The sequence below is a fragment of the Lepidochelys kempii genome, chromosome 8 (genome assembly GCF_965140265.1).
Source record: "Lepidochelys kempii isolate rLepKem1 chromosome 8, rLepKem1.hap2, whole genome shotgun sequence".
Lineage (NCBI taxonomy): Eukaryota > Metazoa > Chordata > Testudines > Cheloniidae > Lepidochelys > Lepidochelys kempii.
The window spans coordinates 95825873-95848846 of record NC_133263.1 but is presented as its reverse complement, the minus strand read 5'-3'; the positions used below and the strand labels follow the sequence as shown (position 1 = coordinate 95848846).

General features: G+C 41.4%; 1 protein-coding gene across 1 annotated transcript; it reads right to left on the bottom strand.

Moving 5' to 3' along the window:
- Window positions 1–7367: 7367 nt before the first annotated feature.
- On the bottom strand, window positions 7368–22967 carry LDLRAD1 (low density lipoprotein receptor class A domain containing 1). The gene is made up of 8 exons (XM_073357628.1): window positions 17796–22967; window positions 17330–17384; window positions 12633–12773; window positions 11894–12031; window positions 11042–11170; window positions 9547–9710; window positions 8137–8378; window positions 7368–7559 (listed from the first exon to the last, which is right to left on the bottom strand). The coding sequence occupies exons 1-6, from the start codon at window positions 17814–17816 to the stop codon at window positions 9565–9567; spliced, it is 630 nt and encodes a 209-aa protein (XP_073213729.1). The 5' UTR covers window positions 17817–22967; the 3' UTR covers window positions 7368–7559; window positions 8137–8378; window positions 9547–9564.
- Window positions 22968–22974: the final 7 nt, after the last annotated feature.

Genomic DNA, 22974 nt, shown 5'->3' with positions numbered 1-22974 from the left:
AAACATGTTGAATTGATCTACTGCATCTAAAACAGTTCTAAATTATTCTACGTAAATCGAGTGGAACCTCCTAACTCTAGTTACCTTGAGGTCTGTCTGTCCTACAAACACTAAAGCTAAGAATTTCAGTAGTGATTGTGGGTGCCTAACTTAACACCTTAAAGTTAGGCACCTAAAAGTTGAGGCACCCAGAATTACTAATGACTTCTGAAAATTGTGGCATGATTATTAACGCCAAAATTTTACTTCAGTTTGTTTCTTCTAGTAGCACTTAGATATCCCTCTGGTAATTCTTTCAAATAGCTGTTTTCAAGCCAGACACACTCAAGAAGTGCATCCTTGGAATTTGTAAGCAGAGTTTCTTTGTTTGGGGGGGGTCTTTATTTCAACCTGCTAAAAAGACAGAAATATACAGTATTCCCACATTCTCTGCTTGTTGTTCTACTGACATATTTGCACTCAAGTCACTACAAAGCAAAACAATTGTAAAAACAAAGTAGGTTTACATGCATGTGCCATCCAGGAGAGAGTCCCAGCACCATCTGGCTTTCTCAGGGTCTCTCTGCAGGGTATGGATCAGCGTTCCCATCACACTCCCCATCAGTACCCAGCCCAAGCCAGGGAAGCTAATGATCCAACCAGGGGACCAAATTCAGTGATGAATCCTGGTCACGTGCCACCCTGAGGCATGTATGCTAAGAAGGTCTCTCCATCTTGTGCAAAGGTACTACTTATACTCCTATGCCTTTCTCCATCACATGTTGCCAGAAACTAGGGATACTAACAGTGGATGCCATGTTGGACAACATTTACCATCCTGCCTTGTTCTCAAAAAGACAATGGCTGGAACCACCCACCAAAAGCACCTGATTCTTCACCACCAAGCAGCCCATGAAATTGGCCTTGGGTCCTAAAGCCAATGTGGGCTTTTTTATAAATGCCCTGAGACTACTTGCTCCCTTTTAAGGACTGTTCCCAACTGTTTACATAGGCAAAGCTGGAACAGGGTAGTACTGGACATGGAGGGTTTGTCCCCTTCTAAGCCTCCAAATTCTGTGCACCCCCCTGCATTTAGGTTAAAGATCTAACAGATGAAACTATGTGCATGATAAGATGGAAGACAGACTGAAAGTCTTATACTTAGATTTGTTATGGTAATATAGAGTAAAGTCTGACCAAAAAAACCCCCAGGGTTGTTTTTAAAAATAATGTTGGTTAAATTCTTTTTAAAAATCAAGGCTTCAAGGCACTTTTTATGTTCCCAGCCTCAATATTGATCACTAACTCTTCTCATCCTGTCACTTCTGCTCTTCTTTGGGACTAACAGACGTCATGGCTGTAACTCACCAGTAGTGGAAATCATAGTGTAGATGGGGTTCAAGCATTTCTACCACTATGTCATCTAATCCTACTATGGCTTTCAGGGGTGGTGAGTTAAGTTTGTGGAGTTTGCTAGCGTAGACACAACTTGTAGTTTAAGGAGTGAAGCTTTAGTCTCCTACTCTCTTTGGTTTGACCCTGCAGGTAACATACTAATTCCCATTCTGACACACATGTCCTCACTGTCACATTTAGTCATCCTAAGGGACATTTGTACGTCTAGTTATTTAGGTTTCTTTATAGGCAGTGTTAAAAATATTTGAGGAAACAAGCATCCAGATGTAAGCACAGTGTAATGCCAGCTCCTGTGTTTGATCTATGGATATTGATATCTGACCATCAAGGAACCTCTGTATACCCCACTAATTCTGGTGCACTGCCAACTACTGATGAAACTGAGGAGAAGCGATGTAGTTATTGCTTAGGTGAACACCCCCTGAATATAAGAAGACAGTACTATGTGATGGAGTTCTAAGTTCTCTCACTGGGAAAAGTTACTCAGCCTTTTGGTCTTCTATCTTATCCCTCTATACAAAACTACATTCTGGTATATCCTTCATGAAAGCTAAATTCACTCTTAAAAATGACTGCACAGCACAGCATTAATATTACCTCAGCTTTTGTGGACTAAAGCAGTGTTTCACAACAACCCGTCTGTGGACAGGTGCAGGTCCCTGAGATCTCCCTGATAGTTTAGGAAGGCCGCAAGCTGGTTCTTGGTATCAAAAAGGTTGAGAAACACTGTTCTAAAACCACCCAAATAAACCCCCAAAGCCAATCCTGCTAATGCACAAATTCTTGGAAGAATTAAATGAGTGTGATGATATATTTAGGGTCATTTCATATTCTAAACTGTTGTGGGGTAATTGTTTTGCACTGCTAAAAAACTGCTCCTCTTCACCAGTGAATGAATGAACTATATATATATAATTCTGGTCAGTTTGAGGTTAGAGTATTCTCTGAGCTTGAAACATTCTATACTGATGTGCGTTATTCTTTGGTGATAGTTAGCTGCCTGCTGCATTGACTGAAATGATTTCTGGTACTATTATTGTCACACCTTCCCATATTCTCTAGATCAGTGGTTCTCAACCAGGGGTACATGTACCTCTGAGAGTACACAGAGGTCTGCTGGGGGTAGATCAACTCATCTAGATATTTGCCTAGTTTTACACCAGGCTACATAAAAAGCACTAGCGAAGTCAGTACAAACTAAAGTTTCGTACAAACTTGATTTTACTGCTTTGTATACTGTACACTGAAATGTAAGTAGAGTATTTATATTCCAATTGATTTTATAGTTATTGGTAAAAATGAGAAAGTAAGCAATTTTTCAGTAATAGCGTGCTATGACACTTTTGAATTTTTATGTCTGATTTTGTAAACAAAGAGTTTGAGTGAGGTGAAACTTGGGGGTACCCAAGACAAATCAGGCTCGCTACCGCTCTATATCCTCTTCTTTCTGAAACTCCAACTTCTTTTCTCCCTCTTCAGTCTACCTGAGCAATAATTTTAGCCACCTACCATGCCTTGTTTCCACATACAGATTGGAAGAGAAAAAAAAATCAAAATATTTCCTAAGGCATAATTTACTCCAGAACTGTTAGCAAAGCTAAATTCCATACTCTGCGTTGTCTTAGCACTCTGTGCAGAAAGTGTAGCCTAGTGAGAACTTGAATGATATATGCAAGGGTGCTATGCTGCTCTTGTATTGTTATATGAGGTTTTTCTCAGGGAGCTACGGATGTCAAAAGTCAGAATTCCACCCCTCCCCTCTTATCTGTGACATGCCCTCCAACTCTAGTCCATACACACTTTAGTTTCTGTTTTGTCATATCCTTCAAGATATACTTCTTCCATGATGCTCGCAAGAAACAAGTCTATAATGAAGAAATACTTAAAGAGCCATCTAGAAATATACATGCTTAAAAACTAGTTACATGGTTAGGGTTACTGCTGTAAGCCCTATCCTTTCCCAGCCTGCTCCCTGTCTATTGATTATGATGCCCGATTTTGGCATCATGTCTAAAATGAGGCAGTTGGTTCTTATTTGTTCTATAAAACACCTAGAACACTTTTAGGTGTTATACTACTTACTCAATATTTTTACAAGAACATAAAAATTACCCAGAAAGATCAAAACAAGTGGTCCATAAAGGTCAGGATCCTGTTTCTGACAATGGCCAGTATCAGACACTTAGAAAAAGGTACAAAAAACCCAGTGGTAGACAGTTACAGGGTAAGATTCTTCCTAACTCCCTTTAGTTAGTGACTGGTTTATGCCCTGCAACTTCAGGGTTTATATCCCTTCCAAACACTGATTATTTTAATCCTTACTAAAGTAACTCTGGATGTTCTCATCCATAGAAGTGACAACCCATTTTTTGAAACAGGCTAAACTCTTGGCCTCTGCAGTATCTTGTGGCAATGAGTTCCACAGGCCAATAATGTATTGTGTGATTAACAAGCCATTTTTATCTTTAAAAAAAAAATAGGCTGCCTTTCTATTTCCTGGAATGCAGCACATTAGGTGCAGCTCACTTGTACCTATGACACCGGAGGGGAAAAAAAGCCATGAACCCTTAGGTGAAACATTTTTCATTATGGGCACTTCCAAGCTGTCACAAAGCATACCATAAGCATACATAAGCAAACAGCCTAGGACTTCAGAACCCAACTGGGACCTGATCCAACTTCCACTGAAGTCAACAAGATGCCATTGAGTTCAAGGGGAGTCGGACTGAGCTCATATGTAGGACAGAAGGACCAGCAGTGTTATCTCCACATCCTCCTTACTCCTCTTAAGAAGTGTGCAAATATTATTCCCCATAGATTGCCACAGAACACTCCCTTGTTTAATATGGGGAACACAAACTATGATTATAACAATTAAAACAAAACAGGCTTAATTTACCAACCCAATATCAGCTTTACTGAAGTGTTAAATTAGGGTGATTTTCAAGTCAAAACTACTGAGCATGACCTGTATTTCAAATCCTATTAATCTGCCATTAGTATTCAGACAGCTAGGAATCTCTAATTAATGTTTTGATCTTGGACTGGAATTCTTAAATTCTGAAGTGAAAATATTTACTTATGCAACTAATGCTTTCTAACCATGTCTCCTCTTAGCTGGGGCACTAAATACACTGCAGCATTTTATACAAATGGGGAAAGGAAGACATCCATTATAGCTTGGTTTTACGTCTCTGCAGGGATAGGTTACCACATACAACTTTAAAGGTTGCTACAGTAGCTGTTCCATTACATAGTCTTTTACTGTGTCATTCGAGATAAAAGTATGAGTCAGAAAACAGTAAAGCCATTTTACAAAGGATGTTTCAGATCTACTGTTGTAACCCAGCTACAAACAACAATCAACATTCTCCATTTACACAAGTCATGGGGACACCCATAGTTTTAGATTGCACAGGCCACAGAGAAAAGGAACAGACTGACATATGCATGGAGGTGGTGGTGGGACTAGGGAAAATACTGACTGATGCTTATTTCTGGCTTATTAACATAGATCTATTGTATTTACTATAAAGCTGCGCGTCTTTCAAGCCTAACATCCCTAATCAGGAATGCACTGGCTGAGATTTTCAAAGCAGTCTAAATGGATTGCATCTTTCTTTAATTCCAGTGGAAGACACCTGTGTAAGCTTCTTAGACTGCTCTGGAAGTCTCAGCCACTGAGCCGGTGACGGCGAGTTCACTGGTGTGCGAACAGTTAATGGGCTCGGTGTCACAGAGAAGCAGATGAGACACCTGATCTTTCTGTGGCCCACTTCTCCAAGGGCTGCCACTGAACCGGTTTTATTTTCTCACTTCAATACTTCCTGGTACAAGCCATACAGTAGCCGCCTTACCCTGTGGTTGCCCTGAGAGTAGAAAGCTGCCACTCCACAACTATATCTTTGTAAGAGATTAAACATACTTTAAATCCTAGCACAAGGCTTACATTGGCAGTAACAGGTTATATGAAGAGAGAAAGTGGGGTTCATTCTTCCGTCATAGGGCACCCCCACCGCTTCCATCTTGCTCTGTGTTTTTCTTTTTACAGACTGCATAGACTCTGCTTGTAAACCCCACCTGTGGTTCATTTACATCCTCCCCCCACCTTATCTACAACAACGTATAATCCTCACCCCTTGAGGCCTGGGACAGGAGAGGGAGGAGCTCTCTCTGGGCTCTGGTGCTCTCCCCCTCCCCCTCCTTGCCCACTTCCTTCCTGTATCGTGTTCTGCTCCCTAAGCTAATGTGTTAACTAATGTTTTAATTATCTCCAAGTCTGACCCATTCTAATCTGTCAATTAGGCGCAGTTTCATCCCCCACTTTTACTCTGGGGCAATTTAATTGGTGATCCAAGTGCAGGTACTGTCACTGTTGCCCCGCAATGTGTCCCACAGCTCCCGCGCTCACCTGACAAAGATTTTTCTTACCACACACTCTCCCTCCCTTACCAGAAGGGCTTCCTTGTGGGGTTCTTCCTCTGTATTCAGGATGATTATCCAGGGCCTCCTTATAGGGTCTGCCCTTCTCCACGGGCAGAACACACACTTAGAATTGTGGGGACAACCTCCACCCACTGTTCTGGCCTACAGGTCCTCACACCATTAGCCCTCCAGAGTGCCCCTTGTCCTACTCTCACCCCTTCTGTCTTGTGGTGGGCTCCCCCCCATGCCCCTGGTTCTCCTATCCCGCCAAACTTAACCTGAGCTTTTTCCCCTTGGTGTACCTGTCAGGTGGTTCGAAGGGCTACCCAACCCACATTAATGATCTCAGGTTATCTTTACACACTGGGCCTATGTCCTTATTTTCCATTCCTGCCCCTTCAGTGTCTCAGGGCTCTCCCCTTATGTCTTGGCATGCATTCTCTTGTCTAGTAGTGCCTACACCTTGCACCTTGTTTTCCTTCCTGTCCCCCTCAGTCTCTAGGGTAACTCTCTTGTCTTGGCTTGTCTCTTCTTGTCAAGAGGCATTTCCCTACCTGGGGCCCCCCAATGCCAGCTTGTCTTCCCAAAAAGAAGGGCCTCTAGTTGGTGCCCAACACAATAGGGAGGTGTAACCTATCTACTACCCCTACTTGTTTCCAAGTGAGCATCCCATGGACCTCCAGGGTACCTCTGCCACAGGGCAGTGCTATTTATCCCTATGGACACACACTAATTTCAGACTACCTGGAACCATCCAGTGGGGTTTAACCAATGCCCGCTGGACCAGAAAGCAAGGTGGGGCTGTGTCTACGAGGCCCCTTTAACACTTCCTCCCCACCATCACAGAAATGGTCGACAGTTTATTTTCTTTCCCCTGTCTGAGAATCCCAGCCCAACCACCGACCTTGGCAAAACACCTTGCATTCCATGTATGGACAGCCTCTTTTCAAGTGTCCCCGCTGCCCACTCCCGGTAAAAGGTAAACGTACGAGTACTTGTCAGAGCTTCTCTGGGCTCTTCTCTCTTCTTCTCTATGCACTTCTAGGCAGGGGGTTCCCCACACTTCTTCCCTGGATCTGATCCCCTAAATGGTCGGCCTTCTTTCCTGGGGAAGCCTGCTTCCCCAAACTCCTCTGTCAGTTTAACTGCTTCATCTAAGGTTCCTAGCTGATGCTGTCTGACCCAGACCTGCATGCTCTCAGGGAGGCTCCAAAATCAGAGCATTCCTAATCTCCCCCACAGTTTGGGTGTCCAGTCTCAGACATCAGACAGCCCATCCATCTCACAGCTTAGAACTTCTGTCCATACTTTTCAGCAGACAGGCCCACCCAATCCAAGATGGCTTCCTTCACCATCTTGTAGTCTGAGGCTTGCTCATATCCACCCTTCCAAAGGTGCCAATTAATGCATTGGGGTCATCCATAGGGGTCATATCTTACAGAGGCCAGTCCCTGTACCCGTTTGCCGTTCCCTGCCATGGGACTCACTACCTTTGTCATCGCTGCTGCTGCACAGTCATTTGCTCTTGGATGAAGTCATACAGGCTTTTTTGCTGTTCTGCCTGCCAGGCGAGCAACACTTGCCTCTCCAGGTGGTGACACTACTGGAAGCTTTGCAAGGTCTTCTGCATTCTCTTTTGTTGTTCCGCCAGCCATTGCAGGTTCTCCTCCATTATCCAGGCTGCCAAACCTGCACATCAGGCCCTCCCCTGGAGGCTCTCTGTCTGTCCAGGATCTTACCTGTACAAATCCCCACATGTAAGAGCATGTCCCCTCCGCTCCTGTCTCTCTCTACACACTCGGGCTGCTTGGAGACTCTCCGCTCAGACACCACCCATGGTGTATTTACAGTGTTCCCCCATCACCTTTACAGGTGCAATAATATATAATTCCTCAGGCTACCAAGGCTAGGAAAGGAAGGAGATCTCTCTCAGGCCTGGGCTCTCACAGCCTGCCTCTCTCTCTGGCTCCCCTTGCCACTCCCTTCCTGTCTTGTTCTACTCCCTCGGGTTAATTTGTGCTTTACCTCTCCCCAGCCCATTCTAATCTGTCAAACAGGCACAGCTATCCCCCCGCTTAGCCTGAGGTGATTTAATTGGTGATATAATGATCAGTGTGGGCACTGCTGTTGTTGCCCAACATTCTGACACACACCCCAAAGGCAAACTTGCTTCAATCCATGTTTCCATTTCTCCCTCTGTTCTGGCCCTTATTATTAGCTGAACAACGTACAAACAAAGGAAGATAAGGTCCCTACCATCATAAACTGACCATCCAACTCAGACACATAATACAGGCAAAACAAACAATACTCCACCTGAGGGACCAGTCTGGAAGCCTGACAGAAAGATAGCCTTTAGTAGGTTGTTGCTGAATGGCTTTGCAGGCAAAGTGGTTTTGTAAGGTGGGTTTCTCCTCTCTGCCTTTTCCTCTGTTTGAAATTGTAGCTGTTTCTGTGTTCTGCTTGGTACCTGTGGTCATTCATTTAGGCATCTGGTTTCTGCCACAGAGCACTGGGTTTTCTGCTTGGGGATTGTGAAGAGGTCCTGCTCCTAAGTGCTGAAGCACAGAAAGGACATGATGATGGACACTCGAAGTTCAGGGCTAGAAAGGCTCCCATGTAACACTTGCACACGTGCAGAGCTCAGACTGTTCTACCCAACTCTAATGTACACTTCTGTGCTCACCTCACTTTTTGGGGTGGCCCTTTGCCCACCATCGCATCTTGTCCACCTGACCCCCTATAAAGTCGCTACTATTTCACCGTGGGATGAGCAACTGGGTCTTACACATACACCTGGAGGGACTGCTTTATGATCAGTCACAAAAGGAGATACTACAACACAACGTATACAGTACTGCTAACAAATGGTGTCTCCGTCCCTCACAACAACAAACTGATGGAAGAATACAGGTAACATTTTTATATCACTTATTTTAAAAGCCTTATATTAAAATTCCCCCTCATTTTCACATCAGAAATAGTTCTGCAGAAAAGAAATAGACCCAATTTAATTTCAGGGGATATTTACCACGATTTATTTTTTTAAACAGGTAGACAGCAATGCGACCTGGTTTCATATAGTTTAGAGCTATAAAAGACTCAGGAAATTTCTCCTCCTTTCATGCTAACAGATTAGTGATCAATTAGCAATGACTGCTGTTATCAAAACCAAAAAGAGTGTGAGGTCACTTATTGGTTTTATTATTATTTTAGTTGATACTTAATCTGTATTTGTCGTTTTTTTCCCTAAAAAGGAAAGAAAAACTGTAATTTCCTGTCTACTGTAATTTCCCTCCTCTACCTGCAGACTTGCATATACAACTCAACAATCACAACCTCAACCCATAGGTAGCACTTTGTATCTTCAAAGTACTTTACAGGTGGTAACTAGTTTACCATCACCACACCCTGGGAGGTAGAGCAGTATTATTATCCCCATTTTACAGATGGGGAAACCAAGACATAGTAAGGTGAGCGACTTGCCCATGATCTCACAGCGAGTCAGCAACAGACAGGATTAGAACTGTGCGATTCCTAGTTTCCAGTCCTCTGCTGAGTCTGTTATATAGTACTCCTCCTCCTTTCAGTGCTGTTGCATGGTAGTCAGGAAACCACTAGGCCATGCCATTTTCAAACAAAAGCTTCAACCCAGGGTATTAAAGCAGCAGCAGGAGAAGACTAGCAGGTGAGAATGCAGACCATGCCCTGAGGGGGTGTAGCTACCTCTTGGCTCTAGGTACTTCATCTATTGCAGGCATACTCATCGGACCAGTCTGAGCAGTGCTGGATTCTGTCTCGGCAGAGGGCCCTGGGAATGCAGGTGCAATACTCGTAAAACACTGGTGTGCAGCTCCACCACTGAGTCCCGCAAGGAGGGCAGCTAGCCACTAGGGTGAAAAGAAAACAGGGGCCATTGGCTCTTCTGCTTTTCTTATGTTAAAATTTATACTTTACGTTGGCAGATCTGAACTCTCACCTAATAGATATCGAAAATACACAAGAAAGAAAAGCTTTCACCCAGCACCAGAATATTTAACCGTAAGCAGCCACCTAATTTCTTAGAGGCAGTAGATACGGGTGGGTACACGAACCTGCCATGTAAAAGGGTCCCTTAGTCAGTACTATCTCCAGAAGTCAGGGACAGTTAGCTACCAGTGAGAGGAGCAGCCAGTTAACATTCATGACATACAAATGCCATTACTCAAATGTTACTATCTGTATATCTGAAACTAGCTTCCCTAGATGCAGCTGCTGATATGCATCAGTTCAGGTCTGCATGTTGTGGCTGAGATTTTCAAAACAGGCTAGGTGATTTAGATACACAATTCCATTAATTTCAGCAGATGTGTCTGCCTTTCCTAGGCTGCTTTGAAAATCCTAACCTTTAGCTTCAATTTTCAAATAGGCACCTTTTTAGGTGTTAAATTCCAGCTGGCACTTAGTAAGCTGCTGTTCATAAGAATCAGCCATTAGTTTTGAATTTAGGCAGCTGATTACAGTCATTCTTTGAGAGAAAATCAATCCAAAGTCAGCGTACACCAGAGAATGAATGGCTCAGGGGATTGGCAATGGGCTATGAAGCCTTTCACCTCTAGGTCGTAAGTCTGAATATGGCCCAAGTTGTTAGTGATCAAGAGTTATTAGCATCAGATGTCTGCTTGGCAGCGTATGTGACATTAAATTGGTGGTGACAATCCAGTGACCATTGAACAGATGTCTACATAACAAAACCACCATATCTGGCATGCTTGTTGACAGTCTCAGCAGACAGACCAAGGACTGAGAGGGTCATAGCACCTGAATGAAGGGCAAGGTTGAAGTAGCTTTGTGGGATGACTTGAAGAAGTCTGCACTGTTGTTACTCACATTCTATCTATCTCAGGGGTTCTCAAACTGGGGGTCGGGACCCTTCAGGGAGTTGTGAGGTTATTACATGAGGGATTGCGATCTGTCAGTCTCCACTCCAAACCCAGCTTTGCCTCCAGCATTTATAATGGTGTTATAAATTAAAAACACTTTTTTATATATTTAAGGGGGAAATCACACTCGGAGGCTTGCTGTGTGAAAGGGGTCACCAGTACAAAAGTTTGAGAACCACTGATCTATCTTGTGGGTAAAAGGAGGATGTCAGTCTCTGAGATTGTCAGTCCACCATCCTTTACAAACACCAAGCCCTTCAACTATTTTTTACATCAGTGAAAAAAAGTGGCTGACTTACAGGCCCCCTTTTCATCAGAACAGTCTCCACAGTCATTTGCGCCATTACACTTCTTATCAGCATAGATCCAGTATACAGGGTTGCTGCAGCGGAAGATCAAGTATCCTGGAAGGCTACTGGGCAAATCATCTACAAGATGAGACACCTGAAGATGGTGAAATGTTCTGACTTCACTCAACAACAGTTGGACATAAATATAATGGCTGAGAAACCAATTATTAACTATTAATATTATTTTACACTTCTATGTTCTCCTTCCATGCAAAGATCTCAAAGCACGTGAAAAATATTAAACTACATGACCCCCCTGGTAGATGGAGGGAAATGTGCTTATTCCCCATTTAAAAATAGGGAAACTGAGGTACTGAGCGTGTAAGTGACTTGCCCAAAGTCTCATGGGAAGTTTGCCTCAGAGCCAGGTGTACAGACCAGATCTCCTGGTTCCCTGTCCGCTGCTTTAACAAGACCATCTGTTCTGTCACTGACTTAGCCATAAATCAAAACCAGATCTTCCACATGCTAACACGATGCTCTGTCACTAGGGCCATTTAATCATATTATGAATAACTTCATCAAAGGAGGAGGGAGGCCTCATGATTAAGGCTCACAAGTGCAAATCAAGGGACCTGGACGCTTCTGGTTCTGGTTCTCCACAGACTCCTGGTGCAGCCTTGAACAAACTGGTCATTCAGCAGCTGGGTTATGAAGAGTTCTGTTCAGTTATTCTGTGCTAAAGTATGGAGCTTTGAGTATGGGGGAACATGAGGAAACCAGGGGTTGTGAGGAGCATGCACAGGAGGACTGGAGAAACCATCACAGGGAGAAGATGTTGAAAAAAAAAAAAAAGCTTACTACATAATTTCTCCTGCTCATCCTCTCCATTAACACACTCTCTGATTCTGTTGCAGATCCTACTGGCTGGAAGGCAAGTCACTCTGTCATCACATAAAAAGCCAGTCTGGTTACCTGAAGTCACACAGAAACGGTTCACTGAAAAGAAATCAGGACATAAATGAGCTTAGATACTGATTGATCTAACTAGGGTGATCAGATTTTACAGGGACAGTCCTGATACTTGGGGCTTTGTCTTATATAGGTGCCTAATACCTCCCACCCATCTTGATTTATCACAATTGCTCTCTGGTCACCAGATCTAACAGACATTTCCACATTCACCAAGAGCACAAGGCCCAGACCAAAAAGATATTTTTAACCAGAAGAAAAAAATTAAGAACTTCAGGAATTCAGTTGCCACCCTGGAACTGACCAGCGGTCTATTTATACATGGATCCTACCTGCTAACATGCTCTTCTACATTAGAGGCCTAAGTGTATTAAAATGTGATTACGCCACCCACACAAAGTACTAGAGATTTACAACAATCCTATTAAAGATCCAAGGACAAGTGTACATTCCGAGTAGTGCGCGTCACCAAGAGTTTGGAATGGAGCAAATTCATCTCTCTCCTTCTCTTCCTCTCCCGTCTCCAGGTTTCAAGTGGCGCCTTCTATGTCTAACTTATTGAAAAAATGGCAGCACTTTGGCTGGAGGTTCACTAACTTGTTTAGACAGAAAAAAATACCAGACTGACCTGGAGTGGGTGGTGGGAGTCCAAATGTGACGGCAAAACCAATGACAGCACCTACGACGCCGAGTGCAAGCAGTGCAATAATGGAGATACAGAGGCATCTTCGAGTACAACTTAAACATGCCCTGCATTCATGGCAGTGATCTGTGACAATAAAAGGGACCTAAATGTCAGAGGATTCACAAATGACGAGCAGGGGTTAAAGTGAGTTGAACATTGTAAACTGCAGTTTAAGCAAACAGACTGCAAAATTCTCACATTCATTCATTATTCAAAGTTATTCCCTAAGTTTTTGAGCAAAGAAGAACTGGAAATATTTGAAATTCAAAACATGTGCTGTGTTGGTTAGTTTCATGGATCACGTGATATCATTTTTGTTACATGACTGACTGTCTTATGGTACTGGGTAACAAAAGCGCACATACTGGCAAGTATAATTTAAAATTGAGAATTCTCATTGTTGTTGGTTACTATTTAGAATGTCCTTTCGGCAAACATCCGAGCTTAACATTTGGTTTCATAACTACTTATTATTATTTGTATAGTGGTGTTGCCTAGAAACCCTCGTCACGGACCAGGACCTCATTGTGGTACGCACTGCACAGACAAAAAACAAAAAGATGCTTCACGCGCCAAAGAGCTGACTCGTGCTAACTAGGCTTGTTCACTAGAATATTTCCAGCAAAACGAACACAACAGGAGTTGAACTCAGTCAGAGCAAATTTAGGTTTAAAAATTAATGTGAACATTCACCAAAGTTTTTTTTACACCTCAGCTCTGCTTCTAATATCTCAAAAATCTATGAGCATAATCAGTTGTTAAGGATTTAGTCTGTGTGTTCTCTCTCTGTCAACACACTCCTTAGTAATGCTGTCAGTGCCAGCAGACCAGCGACACAGTAAGTTGAAACAGAGGCGATAATGTGCAAGAACTGAATGAAAGGTTAAATTCAAAACTATACCGAACATATTCAAGTGGACTGTGAAATGAGAAGAACTTTGCTCCCCTACAGTATCTTTCCTCAAGGAAGCTCAAAGCCCTTTACAAAGGTGACGGGCGCTACTCTAATAAAACCTAAAGTAAAGCAAGCTATTGTCATTTTACAGGTGAGGGTAACTAAGGCACAGGAGAGTTAAATAACAGAGAAAGTCCGAGGTAGGGCTAGGAGTAGATCCCCAGGAGAAATGCTGGCCCATTAAATGAGTGGCAAAACTCTCATCAACATCAATGAATTCTTTGCATCAGTGTTCACCGCAGAGGGTGTGAGGGAAATCCCCACACCTGAGATGTACTTTTTAGATGACAAATCTGAGGAGCTGTCTCAGACTGAGGTGTCAATAGAGATGGATTTGGAACAAACTGCTAAATTAAAAAGTAATAAGCAGGGCTCTACCAAATTCTCTGCCATAAAAAATGCGTCACAGACTGTGAAATCTGATCTTTTGTGGGCTTTTACCCTTTGTTATACAGATTTCATGGGGAGATCAGCAGTTCTCAAATTGGGGGTCCTGACCCAAAAGGGAGTTGCAGGGGGGGGGTCGCAAGGTTATTTCAGGGGGGTCGCAGTATTGCCACCCTTACTTCTGTGCTGCCTTCAGAACTGAGTGGCTGCAAAGTGGCAGCTGTTAGCCAGGCGCTCAGCTCTGAAAGTAGCGCCCCACCAGCAGCAGTGCAGAAGGAAGGGTGGCCAGACCACACCGTGCCATCCTGACTTGTGCACTGTTGCTGGCGGCAGCTCTGCTTTCAGAGCTGGGCTCCTGGCCAGCAGCTGCTGCTCTCCTGCCGCCCAGCTCTGTAGGCAGCACCACCCCCAGCAGCAGCGCACAAGTAAGGGTAGCAGTACAGCAACCCCCCTTAAAATAACCTTGTGACCCCCCCCACATTCCTTTTTGGGTCAGGACACCTACAATTACAACAGTGATATAAATAGCTGAATTCAAGAAATTTATGATGTTTAAAATCCTATGACCATGAAATTGACTGAAATGGACTGTGAATTTGGTAGCGCCGTAGTAATAAGTCACCAGGACTAGATGTATTGAATTCTGTAGGAACTCAAATATGAAATTGCAGAATCACTAACTGTGATATGTAACCCAATGCTTAAAATCAGCCTCTGTACCAGATAATGGAAGACAGCTAACGTAATGCTGATTTTTAAAAAAGGACTCCAGAAGCAATCCTGGCAATTACAGGTTGGTAAGCCTCACTTCAGTACCAGGCAAATTGGCTGAAACTGTAGCGAAGAATAGAATTATCAGACACATTGATGAATACAAAATGTTGGGGAAGAGTCAAAATGGCTTTTGTAAAGGGAAATCATGCCTCACCAATCAATGGAAAGAGGTAAATAGCAGAGTGCCCCAAGGATCTGTATAGGGACCAGTACTGCTCAAATTATTCATCAATGATCAATTATTCGTCAAAGGGGAAATAGTGAAGTGGCAAAGTTTGCAGGCAATACAAAATTACTCAAGATAGTTAAGTCCAAAGCTGGCTGCAAGGAGGTACAAAAGGATCTCGCTAAACTAGGTGCCTGGGCAACAAAATGGCAGATGAAGTTCAATGTTGATAAATGCAAAATAATGTACGTGGGAAACCATAATCCCAACCATACATAAAAAAGATGGGGTCTAAAGTAGTTGTTCCCACTCAAGAAAGAGATCTCGGAGTCATCATAGAAGTTCTCTGAAAACATCTGTTCAATGTGCAGCAGCCATCAAAAAATCTAACAGAATATTAGGAACCATTAAGGAAAGGGATAGATAATAAAATAGAAAAGTTTATAATGCCACTATCTAAATCCATGGTACCCCACATCACAAATACTGCGTGCAGTTCTGGTTGCCCCATCTCAACAAAAATATGTTAGAATTGGAAAAGATACAGAGAAGCAAAAAAAAAAATGATTAGGGGTATAGAACAACTTCCATATGAGGACAGATTAAAAACTAAAGGGGAATATGATAGAGGTCTATAAAGTCATAAATGGCGTGGAGAAAAAGTGTTATTTACCTCTTCACATAACATAAGAACAAGGGATCACCCAATGAAATTAATAGGCAGCTGGTTTAAACAAAACACAACACACAGTCAACCTGTGGAACTCATTGTCAGGGGAAGTTGTGAAGGCCAAAAGTATACTGGGTTCAAAAAAGAATTAGATACATTAATGGAAGATAGGTCCTTCAATGGTTATTAGTCAAGATAGTCAGGGATGCCACCCCATTCTCTGAGTGTCCCTAAACCTATGACTGACAGAAACCAGGACTGAATGAAACCAGGACTCTTCAGTTCATTCCTTCTGAAGCATCTGGCACAGGTCATTGTAGGAAGACAGGATACTGGGTGAGATGGACCATTAGTCTGACCCAGTACAACTATTTTTATGTCCTAATGGAGCAGGATGTTCCCTTAGGATATCAAGACTCCTACTCTCACCACTAGCATGTTACATTCTGCTATAGGGACCAAGCCAATACTAATGAGAAATTGTTACAGAATAGACCCTCACAATGACTACTTAAAGACCAGAGAAAAGAATTAGAGAGTTGGGGTTGTAATAGACCATTTAAAAAAAAAAGAAAAAACAAAGCAAAACCTAGGAAATGAAATGCTAAAACTGCATTTTTACAACCTTAAGGTTGCACAGTTAAGTGCCCAAAAGTCAGGAAATGTGCAAGTTAAAGCTGACCACAAACCCTTAGCTCTGTTCCCTATACACCATATTATGTCTACAAATTCAGCATCACATTTCCATAGCATCACACGTTTCTAAAGTAATCGGGGGGGAAAAAACCCTTATTTCAGTATGTTGTTTGAGAAACAGTATGTAATCTCATAATTAAAGACTGTCATAAGACATCAGTCCAAAGGAGTAGAATGCATGTTCCACCTTATTTTTTTCTGACCGTGAGTGTTTATCGGCAAAATTGTAATGTTGCATTAACATAGTGTTTGCATTTAATTAGCAATTTGTCAAGTGCCAGCTGTGCTCAGTGGTGTACAAACAGGAATGAAAGCATGGTCTTTGCCCCACTGTTGTTGAGATTTTGGCCCCATTTGAAACACTCACAATTCACCTTTGTACAAAGAGTACACAGGGAACAGTTCATCTCCAAAGGCAAACATTTCAGAAAATCATGAGCATGTGAAAATAGAACGTGTGTTTATGACAGGAAAGTGTTTACAAACATTAAGTATAATGACTGCAACCAATGTTACCACTGTGAGAATTATAGCAATAAAGTGCCATTGCTTCCCGACTTTCAAATATTTCCCACTGAATTTTATTATTTTCACATTTTTATTTTTAAATGTACAACAACCAACAATGGCTGAAGCTGGCAATGCAGATGTCACCCAGATGAGTATAGGACATTGTTTTTTTTAAATACATGAAGAACTTGCAGGGCGTTTAGACATTCTTCATGAGTCTCTTCCTTCACAAAAAGATTCCGTTGCTACAAGATGTTGCATGCAGTACTATGTACCAAATAGCATGCCATTTCCAGATCAGAAAGAGGCAGTTTATACCCATCAGTCTTATATTCTAGACAGTTTTCCTATCATTAGTAAAAGAAAAGCCACTCAAGAGACTGTAAAACATTACATTCTTCTTATCCACATAATATAAAATACAAGTATCTATTGATTTCTACTTCCTTTACCAAGCCACTCAATTATACTTTGTTAATTACCTCTTTCTTCAGGGGAGAACTTTGTTGAATCAAATGAGATTCTACCAAAATTTCTCTATAAAAAACAGAAATAAAATACATAGCTTAAAGAAGCAATGTTTACAGGTAATTTCAAATACTGTTAGTTACATTTTTCTGGTGCTTCTGTGTCATTTTATACAGGAATACATTTTATACATCTCATTACCTTTACATAAAAAGAAAGATCATTTCATCTTAAAATGTGGAAGATATTTCATTAACAAAATGGTTGCTAGATTGTCTTTGCATCTCATTCACCCATTTGTAAAGCAAAAGCTAATAAAATTTCAGCATTTAAGATAAATGTTTTTCTTTTGGTGGAATTACTTTTATTTATAAACTATTAGATATTGTACAGCAACCAGCAGGAAAGAGGCCAGACAAACTGAATGCATATCAGCATTCTTTAAAAAGTCATTACATTTATCAAAGGAGATAAAATTACCTGAGGATGAGTTCTGCTCATATTTAGGTATAGCCACAATGTTTTACTTAGTAGTAGTTGTAAAAGCCTTGGAATTTTTTTCCAGGACAGGGTTCAGCCATACCATTTACAGGCAGATCGTCTTTCAGATGGCTCTGTTTTAATAGGAGTCTACACCATGAAGGGCACTGCTGCTGTGTTACTTGGTTACTAAGAGAAACAGAGGTAGACAGGAAAGAGCCATTCTAATCTATAGTCATACACATATGATACAGGGCCTGATGGATGGCAGGAGAGGCAGCATCAGCATTTTCTCTGGCTCTGGGCGGAAGTGAGAGGGAGTTGGGTGGTCATAGCCTGGTCCCTAGTGGACACATTAGCAAACACCACACCGCTCAGCACAACTAAAGCTGTACTTGGAGCTGGGCTGGCAGGGCGGGAGGAGCTTTGGCAGAGCTGCAGGAAAGGCTGTGGTCTGTCTTCATTAGCTGGCCCCAGCCAGAATGCTGAGTGTCACTGTGTTAACAAACAACCTTGAAGTTATTGTGTGCTGTAGACACTAGGTAACTGCCATAGAGCGTTGGTGTGGGATTTCTGGAAGTGTTTGTCACCGGCCTGACTTTGCTCCCACTGAAGTGCGTGTACAGCTCCCACTGCCTGCTGTGGGAGCAGAGGCCCAGAGGCACTTTGGAAAAGCCCGTCCTTCTGACCTTGCCCATCTGATTCCATTTTTCATCTTTCTGCCTTCATTGTCAGGGAAAGACGCTCCCTTTGGTTTGCGGGAAAGTTCTAGAAAGGAAATAGACAGCAGTGCCATGATATGCGGCCCCAAGCTGAAAGGGAGATTAAAGCAACCAAGGACAATTGTGTGTGTGGCAGGTAGGAAAGGGACAGATCCTTTCCCCAAAACAAAGACACCATTAAAGACCCTCCTCCCTCATGGAATCCCAGAGCCCAGTCGCCAGCCCTAGCCCAGATATCTACAGTGCAATTTTGTAGCCCTCTGAGCACATAAGATTTATTGCTTGGCCCAAACATACAGCAAACATTGAATGAGATAAGGTCATGCTTCATTTGTGATGAGATTCTAGGTGATGCAGCAGTTTCCATATATTTAAGCACCTTGGGCTACCCTTTACCTACCAAGTTGAAATTTCCAGGCCCATAGCACATCTTAGGTCAGCCTCTGGCTCACACTGATGCTCCCCTAATAGTTCAAGATTGCCCTTGCAGTCTCAACAACATGATAGATACTGTCCAGGCATAAAGGGCTAGTTCCTGCCCCTGCAAGGTTTACGGCCTAAATGACTGTTCTAGGAGAACATACTCTGGCAGGGGGAAGCAGACTGGTGCCCTAGAAGTTTGTTAAAGATACACCATACAAACCATTTATGGAAATACTACATATAGCCAAAATATTGATCCAGCGGTTTAAGGAGTTTTGTAATATCCTCAGTTGGGGTTGCTGTTCCTCTTTGGGAAGACTACTACGTTGAAAAAACAAAGCCACAAGCGGCTTGGCATGCTGTCTCCTTGCAGTTTTCGATATGCTAAACTTTCTAAGCTTAGACCTAAAATGGTGGTGTAAGTTAATGCACAAGGATTTTCAATTAGATGTTCTGGTACCCAGTAATGCTGAGTGTAATTGCCTATGACCACAACACATACAGAATTTACAGCTGCTGTTGAGGAGAGTAAGACTATAAGGATGTGCCTCTATAAAAATAGGTCCTCCCACTTGGCTCGTCACATAAGCTTTTTAAAAAGGCAGAGTGTCAAAATAGGAATGAAAAGAATTTAGTAAAATCCCCAGGCAGCACATGCTCAGGGAGGCTAGTTATCCAACATCCTCTTCTTGGATCATTCTGAATAATTGGAATGATCCTACCCCGCATGATCACATTCAGGATCCAAAGCAGAGTTAACAAATACTCATAGCTCCATATTCTGCTGTTAAGTCTAAGAACCCAGCAAGAACATTTCATCTTTTATCAGTCACTAAGAAATCAGAGACCAGCATACTCTCTGCTGTACCCTACTAGATAACACTTGGGTTTACGCAGTGGGATTATATATAAATCACAGCTCAATTAGGAACTGCCTTTGGCCAAAATCAGAACCTTTGTACCTCAGCTTCTCTGTCTACTAAAGTAATATTTGCCAGCCTTGTAGGGTGATGCAAGCCCTAACTAGATGGATGCAGAGTAATAAAGTCAGTGGAATAGATAAGCATATAAGCTTATGACTTCCATTCACCTACGACTCTGATGGTAAAATAACTAAGCTATGGCCACTGTACCATGGGGAGCAGGAATTATCAGTCTTTTGTTACTTAAATCATACAGTGCTTATTGAGCAACAGACATGCTAGGATTCCAGTTTCTAAGTTTAGATGTTTTTGAGTTCTCAAAACAAAACAAGAGAGAAGAAGAGGTCACAAGTACATTAATATGGGGAAGAGGAAGGTGAGGAAGTAGTTGACAATAGTAAACAATAGTTAACAATATCTTAAAGCAATTTGCTAAAGTTTTAATTTTTGGGCAGAGCCCAAGCCCAAACCCAAATCACTGCACACAAAATTAGTGTTTCAGAAAACAGAGCATCTGAAAATAAGGAAGTGGAATAGAGATTGTTCTGCCATCTTAAAAACTGGTAAATAGGACCTAGGTCTGCTCCAACAATGGTTACAAACTACTGTATTTTCAAACGCCAAGATGACTGAATTGCAGTCTGTATTTAGAGTAGGAACTTCTGGCATTAATTTTATTCTGATAACAGAAGATATATCTGGATAAAACCTGAAATTTATAATACTGTGAAAGTCTGGTTCTTTGGACTACAGAAATTATATTATAGAAATTAATACCTTGAGAAGTTCATTACAGGAACTCAACTTTTGCAGGTGTCACCCATAGAAGAGTGTTACTGAGTCCTGGACTTCAGCATCTATTCATTGTATAGTGACATTTCAGGTAAGTAGCAAGGCTCAAGACTTGAACTTTTATATCTATTGGTTGATTTTTTTTTTCTTCCTTTCATTTCTGGTTTTCAGAAGTTTAAGCAGATATTACAGCTCAAAATAAAAACTAGAAGCTGTTGATTAACCCAAATATAATTAAAAATTTAAACATTTGAAAACATCCACCTTTAGAAAGATAAGTTAAGAAAAAACAGTTTTACACTCATGAGTTAAAAATTAAAGTCATTGACATAATGAAAGCTGTACTATACATAGTACTGAAACAGGCAACTGGACAGTTATACTTTCAGTGAGGCTATATAAACACGATTTCCAGCACTCTCACATCACAGGGAAAACAGATTCAATGCTACATAGATGCTATATTCAATGCTAGTTATAAGTCAAGATTTGGGATAATTAAAATGTCTTCAGAGACTGCACTGCAGACAAAGTTAGTGCAAAGAATACCAGCCATAGCCACAGCCTGGTATAAAGTCTGCATTTGTACCTAAAGATTTTAAACTGTCATTGCACAAGTTACATTTGATACTAGCACATCAGCATTCTGCATTAAACAAGGCTGTGTACTGATGTCTGAAGTACATAACTGCCTAGAAATGAGAGTCTTAGGACTGATTACTACTACACATATAGAAAAAGCTATTTTTCTGCATCAGATTATGGAAGTGTTTTTAAAGCACTGCACAACCAACCATCACATTTTGAGACCCTTGTATAACCTAGGTATTTAATAAAGACATCACGTTAAGAACAGCATTTCACTCCAATTTTCATGGTTGTAAGTCAGATCCTCTTTCAATGCCACATCAACCAAAAGTTACTATGTAATTGGGCTTAAATTCAATGTTTTATACAATAACACACTAGACCCCTTGAAGAATTAGATTCTGAACTTCTTACGCCTTCATGACAAAAATGTTTGGTGCACACAGTTTTGAAGAGAACACCGATTTGTAGCAGCTCTATGTATGCTGAACACATATAGCAAGCACCACAGTGTATGTGGTATGCACTCTAAGTATGGACCCATAATACATGATCTATAACCACAATAATATAGTCCTCAAACTTTAGAAACTCACCCTTTTCTAAACCTCACTCTCAACCAAACTTAAAATTATTCTTCTGGTTTTAATTCATGTAATGAGCTATTCTCTGGAACATCTCAAGTATAATTTTTGCTAGAGTACAAAAACTATGCAAAACCAGTAGATTTCTATGGCCTACTTCTTACCTGAATGTAGACATAATCAGACAAAGTTCAAAAAGTTAAGGCTCTGAGATAGAATTTTGGCCAGTTTCTAAACATTTGCAAAGAGACTTTGTAAGGAAAACCATCACAGTCCCTTCTTGCTTATAGATGCCTAGCAGGCACCACTAGATCATAGCAGCTATAGTAAAGAACAAAACTGTGTTGGACAAACTAGCTATAACAATATTCTCTCATATGGTTACTGAATTGTATTATTTACTAATGTAGCAGAATGTGATCAGGTGGCATATATTGGGGGGATGCTGTAGATGAGTCTCATACTGAGTGCATCATGGTTAATTAAGAGTCATAGCGAAAGGCTACAGTCATTCTACTTTTCTAAATCCATTCTCAGTTTTCAGTAATCAATTTTTTTCTGACAATGGAACAACTGGACCCAATTAGTTAATCAATACAGCAAAGGGAGTTCCTTCAGAAAAAGTATGATCTAACCTAACAAGCTATTGAAGAGTTTAAGGCTAAAGTTTGTCAGATGAATAAATAAGCATGTCACTTGTGTGTGTGTAAAAGGATGTGTCAATGAGTCATTAAAAGCTTGCATTTCTGACAGTCTGAGCTCAACCTGCAGTACCTCAATAATGCTCTGCATATTGATAACTCTAGAAAAAATATATTTCTATTTTTGGGAAAAGGGTTTTTCCCAAACGGATAACACAATACAAACGGATGAACGGATAATACAAAATTTCTGCAAATAGTTCTATAATTAATGTTCTTAGTTCCTCACAACTGAAAATGCCTGACCTAAGCATCTTCTGCCCACTTAGAATTTATATTCTACTTTTACAGAGCTAATTCTGATCTTTCATCATAGAACAGTTAGAAATGACTGATTGAAAGTGCCATGGTAGAAGTGTAGAGAGCATGCTTACAGTTTGTGTTAAGCAAAAAGGACACATTACAAACTCCAGTGAAAGCAATTACATATATTTGAAAAAAAACAA